The sequence below is a fragment of the Ovis aries genome, chromosome 17, assembly GCF_016772045.2.
Source record: "Ovis aries strain OAR_USU_Benz2616 breed Rambouillet chromosome 17, ARS-UI_Ramb_v3.0, whole genome shotgun sequence".
Taxonomy (NCBI): Eukaryota; Metazoa; Chordata; class Mammalia; order Artiodactyla; family Bovidae; genus Ovis; species Ovis aries.
In genome coordinates this window covers 64,224,981-64,245,393 of record NC_056070.1, presented here as the reverse complement: position 1 = coordinate 64,245,393, position 20,413 = coordinate 64,224,981, and the positions used below count along the sequence as shown (strand labels likewise).

The 20,413-nt window shown below is 44.7% G+C and overlaps 1 protein-coding gene across 6 annotated transcripts in view; it reads right to left on the bottom strand.

Moving 5' to 3' along the window:
* SVOP (SV2 related protein) overlaps nucleotides 1-20,413 on the bottom strand; it is a 68,298-nt gene that overhangs the window by 13,136 nt on the left and 34,749 nt on the right. For all 6 annotated transcript variants that reach the window (XM_042234719.2, XM_060400803.1, XM_004017439.6 and 3 more), the window contains 5 exons: nucleotides 19,434-19,558; nucleotides 5,889-5,952; nucleotides 4,339-4,464; nucleotides 2,577-2,705; nucleotides 1,157-1,230 (listed from right to left, as the gene is read on the bottom strand). In XM_042234719.2, coding sequence (XP_042090653.1) covers nucleotides 1,157-1,230; nucleotides 2,577-2,705; nucleotides 4,339-4,464; nucleotides 5,889-5,952; nucleotides 19,434-19,558 — 518 coding nt within the window. The remainder of the gene's footprint in view (nucleotides 1-1,156; nucleotides 1,231-2,576; nucleotides 2,706-4,338; nucleotides 4,465-5,888; nucleotides 5,953-19,433; nucleotides 19,559-20,413) is intronic.

Below are 20,413 nucleotides of genomic sequence, written 5' to 3'. Positions count from 1 at the left end.
TCCTCTCTGTCTGTCTCTTAAGCACAGAGGCTTCGTGCCTCCCACCTTGGTAAACCATCAATTTAGCTACTTTTCACTGTACAGTCATCCCTCAGGATCTGTGGGGGATGGGTTCCAGGAGCCCGTGCGGACACCACAATCCTTGGATGCTCAAGTCCATTGTATAAAATGGTGCTGTGTTCGCACATAACCTGCACATGTGTGTGCATACGTGCTCAGTGCTGTCTGACTCTTCGCAGGCCCATGGACTGCAGCCCGCCAGGCTCCTCTGTCCATGGGATTTTTCAGGCAAGAATACTGGAGTGGGTTGCCATTTCCTCCTCCAGGGGACCTTCCTGACCCAGGAATTGAATCCTGGACTCCTGCATTGCCTCTTGACCCCTGAGCCACCTGGGAATCCCACATATCCTCGTGTATACTTCAAATCATCTCTGGATTACTTATAATACCAAATACAATGTAAGTGCTGTGTAAAGAATTGTAACTACCATGTAAACGCTATGTAAATAGTTGCCAATGCACAGCAGTTTCAAGTTTTGCTTTTTAGAACTTCCTGGAATTTTTTTTTTTCTATTATCTTCCGTCTATAGTTGGCTGAATCCTTGAGTGAAGCCTGCGGCTAGGGAGGGCTGACCATATTTATCTTTAAAAGCGACTTCTGTCTACGGTCTGCAATTACAGTTCTTCCTGAAAGCAGTTATACAAAGTTTCCTTTTAAAAGACAGTTATCTGTCCTACTGTATAGCACAGGCAATTACATTCAGTGTCCTGGGATAAACCATAACAAAAAGAAGATAAAAAGAATGCATACATATATACATATGTGTGTAAATATATCAAAAGAATATAAGAAAAGAATATATTCATATATATGTATAATTGAGTCACTTTGCTATACAGCAGAAATTAACACAGCATTGTAAATCAACTATACTTCAATTTTTAAAAAAGTATCAGAGTAAAAAGTGAGTCAAATAAAAGACGACTAAGCAAACAATAGTACAGGGGATACTTGAATAACACAGAGGCCAGGAAAATGATGCTCAGTTTTGCAAATACTGCCCAAGATGGAAGAGTTGTCATTGCATCGAGTTCAAACAAAACCCCAAACAGGGTGCAGATGAGAGGGACCCAAGCATGAACAAACAGCTCTTACCATATAAACCACAGCAACAAGGTTGTCCATCTAAAATGGGGTGTGAAAAGGTCCCTCATTTTGCCTCGGTCTTCCTGTTTCAAGACAAAGAATGCCCTTTACTCTCCTCCCCTGCAGATGTGTGGGCCGTGGCCATGCACCTACCCTAGAAGGACATATCCACCCCCCCAAAAAAAAAATACTCGCTGTCGGGTGCCCTGGAACACAGGGAGGCCCCTGCGGCAGCCGCTCCTTTCCAAAGAGAAGCCCCCCACTGGAGCGTCCAGTCTTGTCACTTTCGCTTTGCAACACACATTGGAAATCACTGTATACTTTCTCCATCCAGAGCATCTTCACACAGAAGGGAGCGGGGAGAACGCAGTCTCTCCCCAAAGGCAACTAAGCGAGCCTCCTGCCCCCCCAGGCTCTTTGGGAGGCCCCCTGCCCCACCCCTGTGCTTTCCAAAGCAAGTCTGGGATATGTTCTTGGCTTCCACGCTATCAGACCCCGCCTAACACTTCCTCTCGAGCTGGTGAAATCCCATTCAGTTCTTTTCACCCAATATAGAAACAATCAGAAATATAATTTTATTTTTAAAAATAATTTCCTCATAAGCTCTGTTGTTTGCTTAACGGTGTTTGTGATGTTTCTATAAGCTGCAGGGTTGATTCTTGAGGGCAGGGACTGCAGCCTTCAAATCTGGCTCCTTTATCCCCCCTTGCATCTGGGGTAGGTGCTCAGCTGTTTGTACTGCAGTGGAGTCCCTGATGGTGTTGCCATGGGGAGCGATGTGCCATCCATTAAGGATGTCTACACGAGCACAGTGTAGTGCCCCGGATATAAGTCTATCACGGCACTTCCTAATGTGGTTTTATTGTTGAGCAACCACATCTGCTAATCAGACTTCCTGGGTGCTCAAAGATAAAATCGAAGCAGGAGTAGTTACATGACCCATGAGGGGACATTATATGACATTTCTCTGCTGCTGCTGCTACGTCGCTTCAGTCGTGTCCCGACTCTGTGTGACCCCATAGACGGCAGCCCACCAGGCTGCCCCGTCCCTGGGATTCTCCAGGCAACAACACTGGAGTGGGTTGCCATTTCCTTCTCCAATGCATGAAAGCGAAAAGTGAAAGTCAAGTCGCTCAGTCGTGTCCTACTCCTAGCAACCCCATGGACTGCAGCCTACCAGGCTCCTCCATCCACGGGATTTTCCAGGCAAGAGTACTGGAGTGGGCTGCCATTGCCTTCTCCGATAATATTTCTCTAGTCACTGGCTAAACGCTCCAGGTGGCACTTTTAAGACTTGGCAATGAAAATACACAGATTGAAGTTGCCAAGTTCCCCTTGCGGGTCCTGTCCACTGCACCCCCACCCTCTCAAGTACACAAGCTCCCCAGCTCGCGTGGCAACACGTGCTGTCTGTCCGCCTGGCACTGACCTGTCTGGAAATGATGAGTTTCCCCAGAGGCATAGGAGCTCCGTTTTCCGTGGCTATTCTCTTTAAGGTGGCGATGGCCTTCTCCTGGTTCCCGGACAGCACATCATACCTCGCACTCTCCGGCAGCCACTATGGGGACAGGAGACCGAGATGTGGCCAGTTGGGGTGGAACAGAACCCTTAGTCCCACCCATATGCTCCCACCTGTGTGTGAAGTCCTTAAGGCCAGAGGCTCTGGGGCCAGAAGCCTGGCTTCAAGTCCTGGTGCTGCCATTGATTATAATGGCTTTGTGACCTTAAACAATAATTTGACCTCTCTGTGCCTCCATTTCCTCATCCATCAAATGGGGATAATAACAGATCCCCCCTCTTAGGATTGTTGAGAGGATTAGATGGGATTATCCTAAGTGCTCAGCACAGTGCTAGGAATGGTTGATATATCTGCCATTGTGGTTGTTGCTATGACTATAATTTGGTGCTTCTGAGTTCCAGGTGACAGCTGAATTAAGACTGCTGCCAAAATATAAAAAGTTTCACCTCTCAATACCATCATCATCATCACCTCTACCTCTCAAGAAACTACACCTCACCTGTGTTTAGCATCATCTTGCAAACTCAATCTAAGAGATAGAAAGAAACCAGAAATACCTTAGGCCTAATAGAGTCCCAATCTCACGTGACTAGATAAAGGTATCTCCATAAAACAAAGAAACAGTCATCTGTGAAATAAGAGCGTATGAGACTTGGAGTCAGAAGATCTGGTTCAAGTGATTTCTGTTGCTTATTAGTTGTGTGCCTTTTGACAAGTCAGTCGACCTCTCTGGGCCTCAGTTTCTTCATCAGTAAAATGAGAATGTAGCAGAGGTTAAAATTCATGCTTCCCTTTCCATAGTATAGAGTTGTCTTCAGATATGGCTACCCAGCCAGAAACTACATTTCCCAGCACCTCTTGCACCTAGGCAAGGCCATGTGACATGCTTTCACCAATGGCATATAAGCAGAATATTCCTGGCCAAGTTATGCCCTCATCAGTAAAGAATCCACCTGCCGTTGCAGGAGACATGGGTTCTGTCTCTGGGTCAGGAAGAGCCCTTGGAGAAGGAAATGGCAACCCACTCCAGTATTTTTGCCCAGAAAATCCCATGGATGGAGGAGCCTGGCAGGCTACAGTCCATGGGGTTGCCAAGAGTTGGACATGACTTGGTGACTAAACAACAATGGAAGATTACAAAGCCCTACACAATGGCAGAGCTACAAGCTAAAAGGAAGCTGGGCCCAGAATCACACTTGTCAAACAGAAGCGCCCATCTGGACTGCTCTGTGAATGAGAAATAAACTCCTAGTGTGTTAAGTTACTGAATTTGTAGGCTTTTCTTGTTACAAAAGCATCCAGCCATGCTTGAAGCCAGATATTTAAAATTCTCTCATATGGGTTGAATTGGGTTTTTGTCACTTGCAACTGAAGAATGCCAGCTATTCTGAACACACTCCCCTTAAGTGTAGATCCTGCATGGGGGGATGGGGCAAGAGATCTCCCAGCCCCTTGATATTTCCCTCAAGGACATCCCAGCAGAGTCTGTCTGGAGGAAACCTGACGCCCTATACCGGGCCTACCCCTGGCCCTGTTCCTTTGTCTCATTTCTTGATCAAAAGAAATAATCTTAAACGTGGCTTTGGTGTGCTCCTCCACATCCTCCGCACCAAAATACAGTGAATGGCAAGAGACCAAAAGCAAAGGCTGAGGTCCCTTAAAGGATACCTACAAAACACAGGACTGCAAAGAGGAGGAGTGGGACAGCTGAGAGGATGAGCAGCCAGCGCCAGCCCAGGCTGGGCATCACAAACACAGCCAGGACGACCTCGAACACTGTCCCGATGGCCCAAAACACCTGGCAGGGGAGAAAGGGGGTCAGTCACGGTGCAGCTTTGGTCAACACAGTGTGCAATTCCAGGGCCACTGTAGACAAGGTTATCCATGTGGATGAGAGGATCCTTGAAGTCAGGAAAGTAAGAATGGCCGTCCCTTTTCCTGTGGTCCATATGGGTGGGCCAGGGCCTCCACGTTGTCCAACTCCTGAGGGTGCCACCCACACTGCATAATATTTGTATGGCACCCACTGGAGTGTGCACTGTGGCAGCTCTGGTTACGGATATCAAAACAATCAATGTTGTGTGAGGTCAACAGGGAAGTGGACACACTGGTTTTTGTCTACTGTTATTCACCTTCCTTGTCCAAGAGTGCCCCGGTCTCCTTTATCAGAACTGCCACTCCCCTGTGGAGCTGAACATCTGTCTGCTTCTCTGAGTCACTCCACGCTTTCCCACCTTGCTCTTTGTATGGACCTCATCCACGGACTCCTCGTCCTCTGGCTTTACACTGGGTGCAGCCAATGGGGAACCCCATAGGAGATGAGAGGAAAGACAGATCAGGGTGTTTATTCCACCAGGATGGGCATGGGCTGGTTGCACCCTTCAGCTTAAGGTCCTCAGAAAGGACAGGGAGCAGGCACTGAGGGCCACTCAGGGTTCAGCATCATCAGCAGATGCATTTCAGTATTTAAACTGGTTCATCCATACCAGCATCAGCTGACCCCCACCCCTGATTGGTGAGGGGTAGACACAGTCAGGACGGTTGGGCAGTGGGGTCAATGTGATCAATACTATCATGTGAAAAAAAAAATACTGTCATGTGGTCATGGTGATTAGGGAGGATTCTGACTTGGTGTCCAGCGGGGACAAATGAATAATATTTCCACTGCATGGAGGAGGGCCATTAAGCAGTTGGAAATCTGTCCTGAGGGCTTCCAGATCGTAGTTGGAAAACGGGTCATAGGACTCTGGCAGAGGGAGGGCTTGAGAGGGACTGACTGGTCCAGGAGAGTTTTAAGGCAGTCTGCTGGCCACAGAGGTGGCCGTGAATGGGGATCTCACATACGACACGAGTGAGTCTGGATACAAACAGAGGTAATGAATGATGATAGGTGAAGGGCAGGAGTTTGGTCCCCTCAAGCTACACTATTCAAAACCTACTCTCAGATAAAAGTCATTTCTAGTTCAAGAAGGACATTCTACCTGGCTGCCACCAGTTTTGTTTTTTTTTTTTCCCCCGGGGATGGTAGACTGATTTTGCTTGTTGTTGGAGGAATTTATCCATATTGCAAAACCACCCTGTTGAAATCAACGTAACCGATTCATTTTAATCCTTGCATATTGTATTTTTCTTAAACTCCACGTTCTTCATCCTGTGGCTCAAGACACAGGAAATCTGCCCAAAGACTGAGTATTCTTCAGACTCCCAGACCATCCTCCTTACCTCAATCAGCAAAATACACTTAGCTCTGGCTTTCATGGGAAGGAACTCAGCATACAGTGTAACCCTGGGAAAGCAAAAGAGAGAAAGGGAATTAATGTCAGGGCTGAGTGGGAAGATTGCTCTGGTTTTCTGGATTTTTTTCAGCCAAAGAAAAAAGTCAATGTCATTTGGTCTTACTTCTCAGTGTATTTCAGTAAGTCTCTCCCTGATTTGGTGTCTCTCTCTCTCTTTGATCTCTCCATCTCTCTGCTTGAAACCCTAGCTGATACCATATTCAAGAATATTGAACCCAGCACTTCTTTGGCAGTCCAGTAGGTTAGACTCCATGCTTCCGCTGCCGGGGACATGGGTTCAGTCCCTGGTCAGGGGACTAAGATCCTGCATGCCACATGACCAAAAAAAAAAATCTCTGTGCCCTGAGATATTTTATCAAATATATAAATAGTATTTCTGTGCTATTTTAATAGTATTTCCATGCTATTTATCCTCTTATACACATATATTCCACCATATTCATGGGCCATATTTTCCTTAATAATAGCTACCTTTTACTGAGGACCTACTATATGCCAAATGTTTTCCTAGATGATCTACATGAATTATCTCCCTCAATAAACGACAAACATGGAGAATCAACAGGGTAGGTAATTGTAATTCCCAGTGTGTGTGTGTGTGTGTGTGTGTGTGTGTGTGTGTGTGTGTGTGTGTGTGTATCTTTAGCTCCTATTTTCATCTCTGTATCTGCGTCGAGTAAGTGAAGACTCCTGGAGACTGTATAGTCCATGGAATTCTCCAGGCCAGAATACTGGAGTGGGTAGCTGTTGCATCCTCCAGGGGATCTTCCCAATCCAGCGATCAAACCCAGGTTTCCTGCATTGTGGGCAGATTCTTTACCAGCTGAGCCATCAGGGAAGCCCAAGAATACTGAAGTGGGTAGTCTATCCCTTCTCCAGTGGATCTTCCTGACCCAGGAATCGAACCAGGGCCTCCTGCATTGCAGGTGGATTCTTTACCATCTGAGCTACTAGGGAAGCCGGTCAGATCAGTTGTTACTTGACTAGGATCACATAGTTAGTAAATTAGCAAGTAGAAGAGCCATACTTTTAATCCAGGTCTATCTATATTATGCACTCCTTCATTCACTTCCCTATTTAGGTGGTTTCAGAATTATAAACAATACTTCAACAAGCATCTTTTATCTTAAATCTTTGTTTGCATGTGTTTTCCTTAGGATGGATTCTTATAGTAGAACTTGAGTCAAAGGGTATGCATATTTTAAGGCTTTTGATAAATATCACCAAAGTGGTTCCCAAAAATGTTGTTCCAATTTATATTCCTACAAGTACCTCTCTCAACACAAACCATTAGGAATTTCATTAACTCAGATTTGAGAATGGAGACCAACTGCCAGCATTGTAAAAGATGACAGCGATTATCACGAATGACTTTGAAATTTATTAATATTCTCCAAATGGTGTTCCTGTATTATTTTTAAAAATCAATAATACTGAAGAAGTGTGTTTGCGTTTTTCTCCACCAAATTAAAGTCAAGTTACTAACCATGAAAAAATGTGCTATAGTATATTCTGAGGGCAAAGCTAATCCTTAGATATCAAGGATTTGTTTGGACATGCTAAAATGAACTTAGAGCATGCAACCTTTTTATTTTAAAGTGGTACACGAATGCATTCTCACTGTAAATAATCTAGCAATATGCAAGAATACAAAGTATCTGAAGAATCTTCCTCTTCCTCCTCACCCTTGCTTCCATTCCCCTGCCCCAAAGCCATGACTAATAGCGGTTTGCTTTGCAAACTTCCAGCCCCTTCTCTATGTAAATGAATATATAAATTTAAAACTGAACAGACATTTTTCCAAAGAAGACATAACAGATGGTTAGAGGCACATGAAAAGATGTTCAACATCACAAATCATCAGGGAAATGCAAGTCAAAACCACCATGAGCTATCACCTCACACCTGTCAGAATGGTCATTATCAAAAAGACAACAAATAACAAGCATTGATGAGGATGCGGAGAGAAAAGAATTCTCATGCAGCGCTGGTGGGAATGTAAATTGGTGCAGTCACTATGGAAAACATTATGGGGGGCTGCCTCAAAAATTAAAAAGAGGACTATCATATGATCCAGCAATTCCACTCCTGGGTATTCATCTGAAAAAATGAAGACACATGCACCTCCGTGTCCACCGCAGCATTACTTACAATAGCCAAGGTTCAGAAGCAACCTGTGTCCAACCACAGACAAATGGATAAAGATGTGGCTGCTGCTGCTGCTGAGTCGCTTCAGTGGTGTCCGACTCTGTGCGACCCCATAGACGGCAGCCCACCAGACTCCCCCGTCCCTGGGATTCTCCAGGCAAGAACACTGGAGCGGGTTGCCATTTCCTTCTCCAATGCATGAAAGTGAAAAGGGAAAGTGAAGTTGCTCAGTCATGTCTGACTCTTCGTGACCCCATTGACTGCAGCCTACCAGGCTACTCCGTCCATGGGATTTTCCAGGCAAGAGTACTGGAGTGGGATGCCATCGCCTTCCCTGAAGATGTGGCTATAAACATATATATATACATATACACACATACAGTTATATATACACAATATTAACCACTAAAAAAGAATTAAATCTTGTCATTTGCAACAACATGGATGAACCTAGAGAGTATTATACTAAGAGAAGTAAGTCAGAGAAAGACAAATGCTGTGTGATTTCACTTACATGTGAAATCTCAAAAACAGAACAAATAAACAAACACAGCAAGCAGAAACAGAGTCGTAGATACAGACAACAGACAGGTGGTTGCGGGGGGTGGTGGGGAAAGTGACGACCAGGTGACAGACATGAAGAGGTAAAAACTTCCAGCTGCAAATAAATGAGTCATGGGTATGAAATGCACGCTGTGAGGTCTACATGCTGGAATTAATTACATAATAACTGGGCTTTCCATGGGGGCACTAGTGGTAAAGAATCCGCCTGTCAATGCAGGAGATGGCAGAGACATGGGTTTGATCCCTGGGTCGGGAAGACCTGCTGGAGGAGGAAATGATTACCTGCTCCAGTATTCTTGCCTGGAAAATTCCATAGACAGAGGAGCCTGGTGGGCTACAGTCCATGGAGCAACAAATTCAGACACAACTGAGCACAATAGTAATAATAAATTTAACCATGATATCTTTTTTCTTCCCTTCCCTTCTCCTTCCTTCCCACACATGCAGTGTATGGCCAGTGTTCCATTCATACACATGGCCCCATTCTTACCACTTTCGGCTATGCCAGTCCAGCTCGCAACTGTCAGCACCTGGAAGTCTTCCCTGAGTGCTTTCCCTGGTCATTAAAGCTTGCTTTGCCAACCCATGTGGTAGACCAGAAGTGCCAAGGAATTTAAACTTCCCAGGAGCAGCTCTCAACAAACGACAGTTCACTCGTCTCTTGAACAGGACAATCTGGAGAATGTGTTGCAGTCTCTCAGGGGAAAGTCCTTGCTCCTAAGAGCCTATGTCAGGACCTGCTCCTGATAAGACAGTTTGGAAGTCTTTCCATAATAATCTATATCGATCTACCAGATTATTTTTTAATAGCTCCAATCCTATTGATGAACTTAGATTGGTTTCAATTTCTTGTTTTTGTAGCCTATGCCACAAGGAACATCTCTTCCTGTAATTGTGCCCCGCATCTGGCCATTATTTATAGCAGTTCATTATGAAAAAGAGTATTTTGGGATTCATTCAAAGTAGGGGATTATTGCAATCACGTTAAAGAGTCAAAGAAAGAGCAATGAAATTAGCAACGCCAAGAAGCAAATGATACAGACGTGAGTAAATCCCCTCTGTGAGTAATTGCATTTTTGGCACGTGGCAGTTAGAGATTTGCCATTTGGATCACACGCTTGGAGAGAAATAACCTGGGACCTCCATCTGGCATTTCTGCTTGGTCTTTGGGGAAAGAGCAGCGTCAAGGTCAGATGTGTGAGCAACCTGATTCTAGACAACAAATCTGAAGAAACTTCTGAGGCAGGGCTCAAGGTAGAACAGATGGGCAGCTACCTGGGGTATTTGTCTTTAAGAGTGGCTAAAACACTCTGTCACTCTTAAAGACAAATATAGGATGCCAGGTAAGGCAGGCTTCCAGCTTATAGGTAAGTAGTGTTTCTGCTGAGATACACGGTGCCCTCTACTGGAAATAATAAACCATCTCCCTGGGTGCTAGCCTGCGTCTTCTATATTTTTTTGTGAGGCAGGATGTGACTGGTGATGGAAGTAAACTCTGGTGCTGTAAAGAACAATATTGCATAGGAACCTGGAATGTTAGGCCCATGAATCAAGGTAAATTGGAAGTGGTCAATTTACCTTGAGATGGCAAGAGGAATCAGTGATCTAAAATGGACTGGAATGGGTGAATTTAACTCAGATGACCATTATATCTACTACTGTGGGCAAGTATCCCTTAGAAGAAATGGAGTAGCCCTCATAGTCAACAAAGAGTCCAAAATGCAGTACTTGGATGCAATCTCAATGACAGAATGATCTCTGTTCGTTTCCAAGGCAAACCATTTAGTATCACAGTAATCCAAATCTATGCCCCAACAAGTAATGCTGAAGAAGCTGAAGTTGAACGGTTCTATGAAGACCTTCAAGACCTTCTAGAACTAACACCCCCAAAAGATGTCCTTTTCATTATAGGGGACTGAAATGCAAAAGAAGGAAGTCAAGAGATACCTGGAGTAACAGGCAAATTTGGCCTTGGAGTACAAAATGAATCAGGGCAAAGGCTAACAGAGTTTTGCCAAGAGAACACACTGGTCATAACAAACACCCTCTTCCAATAACACAAGAGAAGACTCTACACATGGACATCACCAGATGGTCAACAGATGGAGAAGCTCTATACTGTCAGCAAAAACAAGACCGGGAGCTGACTGTGGCTCAGATCATGAACTCCTTATTGTCAAATTCAGACTTAAATTGAAAAAGGAGGGAAAACCACTAGACTATTCAAGTATGACCTCAATCAAATTCCTTATGATTATACACTGGAAGTGACAAACAGATTCAAGGGATTACATCTGATAGACAGAGTGCCCAAAGAACTATGGACAGATGTTCCTGACACTGTACAAGAGGCAGGGATCAAGAACATGCCCAAGAAAAAGAAATGCAAAAAGGCAAACTGGCTGTCTGAGGAGGCCTTACAAATAGCTGAGAAAAAAAGAGAAGCAAAAAGCAAAGGAGAAAAGGAAAGATATACCCATTTGAATTCAGAGATCCAAATATTAAGGAGAGATAAGAAAGCCTTCCTTAGTGATCAATGCAAAGAAATAGAGGAAAACAATAGAATGGGAAAGACTAGAGATCTCTTCAAGAAAATTAGAGATACCAAGGGAACATTTCACGCAAAGATGGGCACAATAAAGGACAGAAATGGTATGGACCTAAAAGAAGCAGAAGATATTAAGAAGAGGTGGCAAAAATACACAGAACAGCTATACAAAAAAGATCTTCATGACCCAGATAACCACGATGGTGTGACCACTCACCTAGAGCCAGACATCCTGGAATGCGAAGTCAAGTGGGCCTTAGAAAGCATCACTACGAACAAAACTAGTGGAGGTGATAGAATTCCAGTTGAGCTATTTCAAATCCTGAAAGATGATGCTGTGAAAGTGCTGCACTCAATATGTCAGCAAATCTGGAAAACTCAGCAGTGGCCACAGGACTGGAAAAGGTCAGTTTTCATTCCAATTCCAAAGAAGGGCAATGCCAAAAAAAGTTCAAACTACCACACAATGGCACTCATTTCACAAGCTAGCAAAGAAATGCTCAAAATTCTCCAAGCTAGTCTTCAACAGTACATGAACTGAGAACTTCAAGATGCTCAAGCTGGATTTAGAAAAGGCAGAGGAACCAGAGATCAAATTGCCAACATCTGTGGGATCATAGAAAAAGCAAGAAAATTCCAGAAAAACATCTACTTCCGCTTCATTGACTATACTAAAGTCTTTGACTGCGTGGATCATGAGAAACTGGAAAATTCTTAAAGAAATGGAAATACCAGACCACCTTACCTGCCTCCTGAGAAATCTATATGCAGGTCAAAAAGCAACAGTTAGAACTGGACATGGAACAAAAGACTGGTTCCAAATCAGGAAAGGAGTACTTCAAGATTGTATATTGTCACCCTGCTTATTTAACTTATATACAGAATACATCGTGTGAAATGCTGGGATGGATGAAACACAGGTTGGAATCAAGATTGCTAGGAGAAATATCAGTAACCTCAGATGTGCAGATGACACCACCCTTATGGCAGAAAATGAAGAAGAACTAAACAGCCTCTTGATGAAAGTGAGAGAGTAAAAAAGTTGGCTTAAAACTCAACATTCAGAAAACTAAGATCATGGCATCTGGTCCCATCACTTCATGGCAAATAGATGAGGAAACAATGGAAACAGTGACAGACTTTATTTTTGGGAGGCTCCAAAATCACTGCAGATGGTGACTGTAGCCATGAAATTAAAAGACGCGTGCTCCTTAGAAGAAAAGCTATGACCAACCTAGATAGCATGTTAAAAAGCAGAGACATTACTATGCTGACAAAGTTCCATCTAGTCAAAGCTATAGTTTTTCCAGTAGTCATGTATGGATGTGAGAGTTGGACCATAAAGAAAGCTGAGCACCAAAGAATTGGTGCTTTTGAAGTGCGGTGTTGGAGAAGACTCTCGAGAGTCCCTTGGACTGCAAGGAGATCCAACCAGTCCATCCTAAAGGAAATCAGTCCTGAATATTCATTGGAAGGACTGATGCTGAAGCTGAAACTCCAATACTTTGGCCACCTGATGCGAAGAACTGACTCATTGGAAAAGACCCTGATGATAGGAAAGATTGAAGGTGGGAGGAGAAGGGGATGACAGAGGATGAGATGGTTGGATGGCATCACCGACTGGATGGACCTGAGTTTGAGCAAGCTCTGGGAGTTGGTGATGGATGCGGAAGCCTGGTGTGCTGCAGTCCATGGGGTTGTAAAGAGTTGGATACAACTGAGAGACTGAACTTAGTTACTTAACTATGTGCAACTATTTTTGCCTGGAAAATTCCATGGACAGAGGAGCCTAGAGGTCTACAGTCCATGGGGTCTTAAAGAGTCAGACACGACTGAGTGACTGAGCAATTAGAGGTGATTATTGTTTTGGGGTTCCTATGTGCATTTTTCTAAACTTTCTAAAACAAAAATGTATTGTTTACTGCCTCTCCTCTTCACATCAGTATTTAAAACACTGAATTACCCCCTCTCAGGCTCAGTGGATGGCCCTATGCAAGAAAATGGAAAGTGAACGAATAATTCTTTCTTCATCCTCCCAACACCAAACCCTAAGAGAACAATCCATGTTGCTTTGCTTTTCTTTCTATTAAAATAGATCTTCCCACATCCAGCTTTTCTCATTTAGACACTATTTAGTTTTCATTTAGTGTTAGCTAGAAATATTACTTCTCTTTTCTGGAACATAGACATGTCTTCGAGATTTATCTCTACTCCTTAGCACTTCAGCCTGTTTAAAAATTAAGCAAAACAAAAACTTTAAAATGTCAACACCGCCAAAAAAATGAATACTCTCAAACTACTACTGGATTCCACTATCCTATCACTTAATGTTCATTGTAAAAGAAACTGCTTAGTGGCCTAAATGAGTAAACATTCATTATTTCCCCCCAAAATGTATTGTTTGTAATGATCAAGTTACATTTAACTCTTTTGCTTGGATTAAAGTCTCTTCCTTCTTGTGGCTATGTAAATTGGTACAGCCATTATGGAGAACAGTATGGAGTCTCCCTAAAAAACTAAAAATAGAGTTATCATATGATCCTGGAATACCACTCTGGGGCATATATTCAGAGAAAACCATACTCTGGAAAGACAATACACCTCAGTGTTGACTGAAGCACTGTTCACTATAGCTAAGACATGGAAATAACCTAACTGTTCATCAACAAAGAAATGGATAAAGAAGATGTGGTTTATTTATACAACAGACTATTACTCAACCACAAACAAATAATGAAATAATGTCATTTGCAGCAACAGGAACAGACCTAGAGATCACCATGCTAAGTGGAGAAAGCCAGAGGGAGAAAGATAAATATCGTATGAATTCGCTTCGATGTGGAAACTAGAAAAAAGGTACAAGTGAACTTATATAATACGAAACAGAAATAGACCCAGAGACAGAAAAGAAACTCCTGGTTACCGAAGGAGAAGGCGGGGGAGAGACTTAGGGAACAGAGATGAGTCAGTTATGGCCATGCTGGCCTAGCCAGTGCCCGGCCAACTCGCCAGCTGACAAAAGACACAAGAGTAAGTCTTGCAGAGGTGAGAGCCACCAAAATACCAAACTGCAGAATCATGGGTTAAATCCATTGTCATTTTAAGCCAGACGCATTGGAGTAGTTTGTTACAAAGCAAAAGGAAACTACATTCCACTTAATAACCACCTGTCCTTAGGCAAATTCCTCAGGATCTCTGGGCCTCAGTTTTCTTATCTGTTAAATGGGGATAGTAGGGTTGTTCGATGGCCAAGAAGAGGTCGTGTGAAGAGAGGGCTTGGCATGGCTCCCCACGCTAGGGAAGCGCTCCACTCATTATTATCAGCATCACTACCAATAATACTGTCATTGTTATTATCGTCAAGGACCCATGTGGACACCTTCTTTCGGGGAAGCAAAAAAAGAAACAAGAAATAAAGGGAGAGGAGTTAGAAAGGCAAAAATTAGGGCAGAGGGATGGGCTCTTTATTAACAATATAATTGCTATATGAATTGATGGATGTCAGCTAAACATACTGTGTTAATCATTTGCGAGATACAGAAGTCATTATGCCTTAAACAGTTGTTTTGTTGTTTAGTGGCTTAGTTACGTCCGACTCTTTGGCGACCCCATGGACTATAGCCCGCCAGGCTCCTCTGTCCACGGGATTTCCCAAGCAAGAATACTGGAGTGGGTTGCCATTTCCTTCTCCAGGGGATTTTTGTAACCCAGGGATTAAAGCCACCTGGCAAGCCCACAGCTTATAAGTGCTGTATATCAATTCCATCTCAATAAAACTAAGAGAAAAACATCATTTCAATTAAAAAAATGTAATAATATAATTTTGCATTTATACTAAATACAGAGTATATTATAAGGATTTCTGATTGTTGAACTTTTAAAAATAATATAGCAAAATCTTCCTCACTTGATTTTGTGAAGTGGGTAAAGTCCTTCTAGAGGAATGGAAACTCTTAGTTACATTTAATTACACAAAAATATTTTCAACTAAATGTTTCCAAATAATGAACTTAGGGGAACCATTTTTATAACTAGATAAGAGCTTTGCATAATTAAGGCGTGATTATTTTATATAAATAGCTGGCATGAAAGTGCCTGGGAATCAAATGAGTCTCCTGGATGGCTAAAATATTTCTTCTGTAACTTTTTTTTTTACCTCACCACGTGTAATGCAGGATCTTAGCTCCTCAGCCAGGGATCGAACCAGTGCCCCCTGCAGTGGAAGTGTAGTCTTAAACCCTGGACCTCCAGGGAAGACCCTCTTCTGTAATTTTTATTTGCCCTCCTTTTGCTAACCATGTGATCTTACACATGCTACTGCTATAAAGCCTCAGTTTCCTTACCTGGAGAATGGAGGTCGTCATATCTACGCCTTAAGGTTTTGCAAGTTTAGAATGGTCATGTGTTTGGAATGTAGTAATAGCTCAATAAACAGACAGAAGTGCTATTGCAGCATTAAATAAATGAACAGCTAAATGGGGAGGCATGACACTTGGGAAGCAGGGGAAGGGGACAGACAGGCCAACTTGGAACCGTCAAGATACCCGGTAAGGGGGTAAAGGCCCTCCCAGCTGCTCTGTGTCCTTAATTTTATTCCCTTGGTGTCCTGTCCTTCCTGGCTGAAGATCTCTTCCCTTTGCAGTTTCCGGAGGTGGTTTTTTCTCCCCTCCAGTGACTCAGCCATTGGAATCTCATCAGCTTATAACAGTCTACAGGTTCCTGAGAATTTGTTTCACTGACAGCACCTTTTTCTTGCTTTCCAGCACCATTCGAGATTTATTTCTTATACCTTCTGTATTACTTCCAGAAAATGTGGAAGATGACCTAGAAAAGAGCACTTCTCATGGCACCATCTTCAACAAGAATCACTGGGGATGTTCATAAGCCTCGGTTCCTTTCCCTACCCTCCTATGGCCAGAAATTCCAGGGCTGGGATGTGAGGAGGCTGGACCTACTGCCATCTCCCCAAGCATCCCTGGGAGAGGAATTTCACGTGTTCCTCTGTGAGTTCATCCCTTCCAGCCACGAGGGGGAAACGGTCCCAAAGTCAATGAATGGCTCACAAACGGGGCAGTGGCTGGAACAGCAGGAATTCCTGGAGTTGGGCCAGAAGTAGAACAGACTGACCACAAGCCCCTGACAGCCCAGGTTAACAGGCTTGGCGTAATGGCCTCTGCTTTAAGCTCCAGTGGTTCTTAAGCTCATCCCCAATCCAGGAGTCTATGTCAAATACCTACTCTGCACAGCCCTGGAGGATCGATGATGAATAATAACCCAGGCAAGGGCTGAGCGGAACTGAGAGTCTCTAAGTGGGAGAAAGGGCTTCCCAGGAGGTGCTAGTGCTAAAGAACCTGCCTGCCAATGCAGGTGTAAGGGAAGAGGTTCAGCCCCTGAGTCGGGAAGATCCCCTGGAGAGGACACAGCAACCCACTCCAGTATCCTTGCCTGGAGAATCCCATGGACAGGGGAGCCTGGCAGGCTACAGTCCATAGGGTCGCAAAGAGTCACGACGGAAGCGACCTAGCGCACACGCACACAAGCACCTCGGAAGGGTCCAGGGGAGGGACTGTAACGGACGTATCGCCTGGATTCCCCCTTCAGGGCTGAGGCACACAGTCCCTCTGGCATGACCAGGAATGTTGCCTGCTAAGAGCTCGGGGTTGAGCCCCTTGCAGGAACTGCCTTGGCCCAAAGTAGCTAACTTCCCCCAAGGTCATGCTCCCTCCTTGAGGGCAGCCCACATCCAAGGTGGCTGATGTGAACGGACAAAGGTTCAGCCCCCATCATCAGTATGGGACATCTAAAGGGCCATCCCAGCTTCTGAACCCTAAGGATCAGCTGAGGCCCCTATCAGCTGTTACAATCACATGGCAACTTAGCTTCTCCCTCTGTCCAGCCCTGTTTTTCTGACTCCTTTACAGGTGTTGATCTTCGTGGCCTCTTGCACACGTATCTCGATTTCTGTCTGTGTCCCAGGATGTCAGCCTGAAACAGGGACTATGTCTGTTTGGCTCACTGCTGTACCCCCAGTACCTAGCACTGGCCTGTGTCACAACAGGAGCTCAAGAAAATGCTGGTTGAGGGGATTCCTTGGTGGTCCAGTGGTTAACACTTGGGCTTTCACTGCTGTGAACTTGGGTTTGATCCCTGGGAGGGGAACTAAGATCCCACAAGCTACATGGTACGGGGAGGAAAAAATTGGTTGAATGAATGAATAAAACTAAAAAGAAACTCCCTGGTCCTAAATTACTGCAACCGGATTCCTTACTTCCAGCCTAGCCAACCCATCACTGCCAGATTAATTCTTTTAAAGTACCTCTCCTGCTTGAAATCTTTCAGTGGCTTCCTACTCATCTGCAGACAATCCCTTTGACCTGACATTCAAGACCTTGTGTAAGCTTGCCCTAGTTTATCGGGGCTTCCTAAATGGCTCAGGGGTCAAGAATCCGCCTACGAAGCTGGAGGTGCGGGTCGTTCCCTGGATGGGGAAGCGTCCCTGCAGTAGGAAATGGGAACCCACTCCAATATTCTTGCTGGGAAATCCCACGGACAGAGGAGCCTGGTGGGCTACGGTCCACGGGGTCGCAGAGTCGGAAACGACTTAGCGACTAAACGGCAGCAGCCACCTGGTCTACGTGGCCCATCTCAGGGTTTTCAATTCTCACATTTCTCAGCCAAACAAGCTAACTGAACGGGACCACTAGCCTTTCTCAGACTCAGCTATGGCTTCCTCTTTTTCAAGAAATTCCCTTCTTATGAAATATCCTACATATTCCCTATCTCCTTGGGTCTCTCTAAATCCTTTTAATTGTTCATAGCAAGGCAGTGGAAATCAATGGTTAGAGCCCAGGCTCTGGAGATAGAGGGTGTGGGTTCCGATTGCAACCCTACCTCTTGTAACTGTGTCATCTGGGGCAAGTTACCTCCCCTCTCTGTAACCTTAGTTTCTTTATCTGTAAAATAGGATTAATAATAGAATCCACCTCATAGGGAAATTGGGGAGATTAAATGAGACAGTCTGGGCAAACTGCTTAGAACAGCACTTGCCCCTTAATATCGGCTATTAATCACTATCCTTTAGAGTGAGGTCAACACTTTTTTGACAAAGGTCTGGACAGTAAATACTTCAGGTTTGCAGGCCACAGAGTTTCTACTGAGACTACTCAACTCTGTTGCTGAAGCACCAAAACAGGTGTAGATAATATGTCAGTGCATGGTGAGACTGTGTTCCAATAAAACTTTATTTAGAGATCCAGTTGGCAGTTCAGATTCGGTCCAGCTGCCACAAGCTGCCAATCTCGGCTTCAGAATTCCCCAGTCTCCCAGGACACAGTGACGTCTTCCTACAATCCTGACTACTCTCAGTATCTTAATAACAGTAACAACAAAATAACACATAACTTACAAATTGGTTAGCCCCACCCCCTTCCCTGATACTTTGGTTGGTAAAGAATCTGCCTGCAATGCAGGAGACCCCGGTTCGATTCCTGGGTCAGGAAGACCCGCTGGAGAAGGGATAGGCTACCCACTCCAGTATTCTTGGGCTTCCCTTGTGGCTCAGCTGGTAAAGAATCTGCCTGCAATATGGAAGACATGGGTGCAGTCCCTGGGTTGGGAAGATCTCCTGGAGAAGGGAAAGACTACCCACTCCAGTACTCTGGCCTGGAGAATGCCATGGACTGTATAGTCCAAGGGGTCACAAAGAGTTGGACACGATTGAGCAACTTCCCCTTTCACTTTGACTTCCTGCCTTGTGGTCAAGTTAGAAACAGGTAAAAGGGAGCAGGCAGGGTAGTTAAAAGCATGGATGTTGCAGGCGGACAGTTTCCAGGTCTTAGTTCCAACTGCACCCTGTGTGACTTGGGCAAATGATTTCACCCGATGAGCCTCAGTTTTCTCAACTGTAAAATGGGAATTGCTCTAATTCAATACCCCTGCACATCTTCTGAGGCTGCTGCACCATGTCCAAGAGAAATGTCCCGTCAATGCCAGATCTACCGTTTTGATTATCATTTCACCTCTCTGTCTTTCCAGCTATCGTGTTGCTTTTGCTGCTGTTAATCATTACAGTAGTGACACTCTTCTCTGGCTCCATCAGAGTCCCTGGGTAGCAGCAGCCCCAGTGTATGTACCATCTTTGCATCCTTCCGAGCCCATGAACATAGCTGCCTGGCTGCCTGGCTGGGTGGCCAGAGCTGGGTCTTTACTTACGACTGCGGGACCCCTCCGATCCCGAAGCCCACCAGGCCCCGGAGCACCAGGATCCAGCTGTACACGGGCGCAAACGCACTGAGGATTCCATAGTACAGGGTCCAGAGCACGCTGATCTTCAGTCCCTGCGGAGAAGGAAGACACCCGGTCACAGGGCTTCTCAGCATCTCCAGGTCACACGCCCCTGCACATGTCCAAGGTCACCATAGGGTGGCGGTAAAGGGTAATCCACACAGCCAAAGGGATACTAGGTGTTCTCTGGGTGGTGGTGCCAACTCAGAGGGGCAGTGTGGGAAAACGGTGGGGTGTTCTTAGCAGTCCCAGTGATTGGCAGTTACGAGACAGGTCCCAGGGACTTTGCTGGTGGGCCAGTGGTTAAGACTCTGTACTTCCACTTTAGGAGGTATGGGGTTCAATTCCTGGTTGGAGAACTAAGATCTCACATGCTGTGTGGTGCAGCCAAGATTTTTTTTTAATAGACAGGTCCCAGAGATGCTAGATGTCCCACACAGCACATGAGACATGAAGACTCACCCCACACAAGCTTGAATCGAACTTCCCACCAGATATTGAACCATGCAGCTGCTAACTGTTATGACTCTCTCCACCTAGACCTTTCTGGTTTACATATAAACAGGATTTGGGAAGGCGGGTCACACCCTCCAAAAGAATCCCTGCGGGTAATTTTTCAGGAAAGCAACTTCTAGATCAATCAAAGTAAGATACACTTTGTTTTATCTGGAATTTTACAGAATTATCTTTTCGGAAACCCGTGTTTCCAGTGGAAAAGCTATGTGTGATATCTGAGTGACCGAGTGTGAATACAGCGTCCGTCTGCCTTCATGGGACTATGTGTGTCTATGAATAGATCAGAATCTTATTTTGAAATGTCAGATATACAAAGAAAAAGCATCGAGATTTCATTAAATCCAAACTTATTTATAACTGGGGCGAATATGAACTCCTTTCAGGATCTAGGC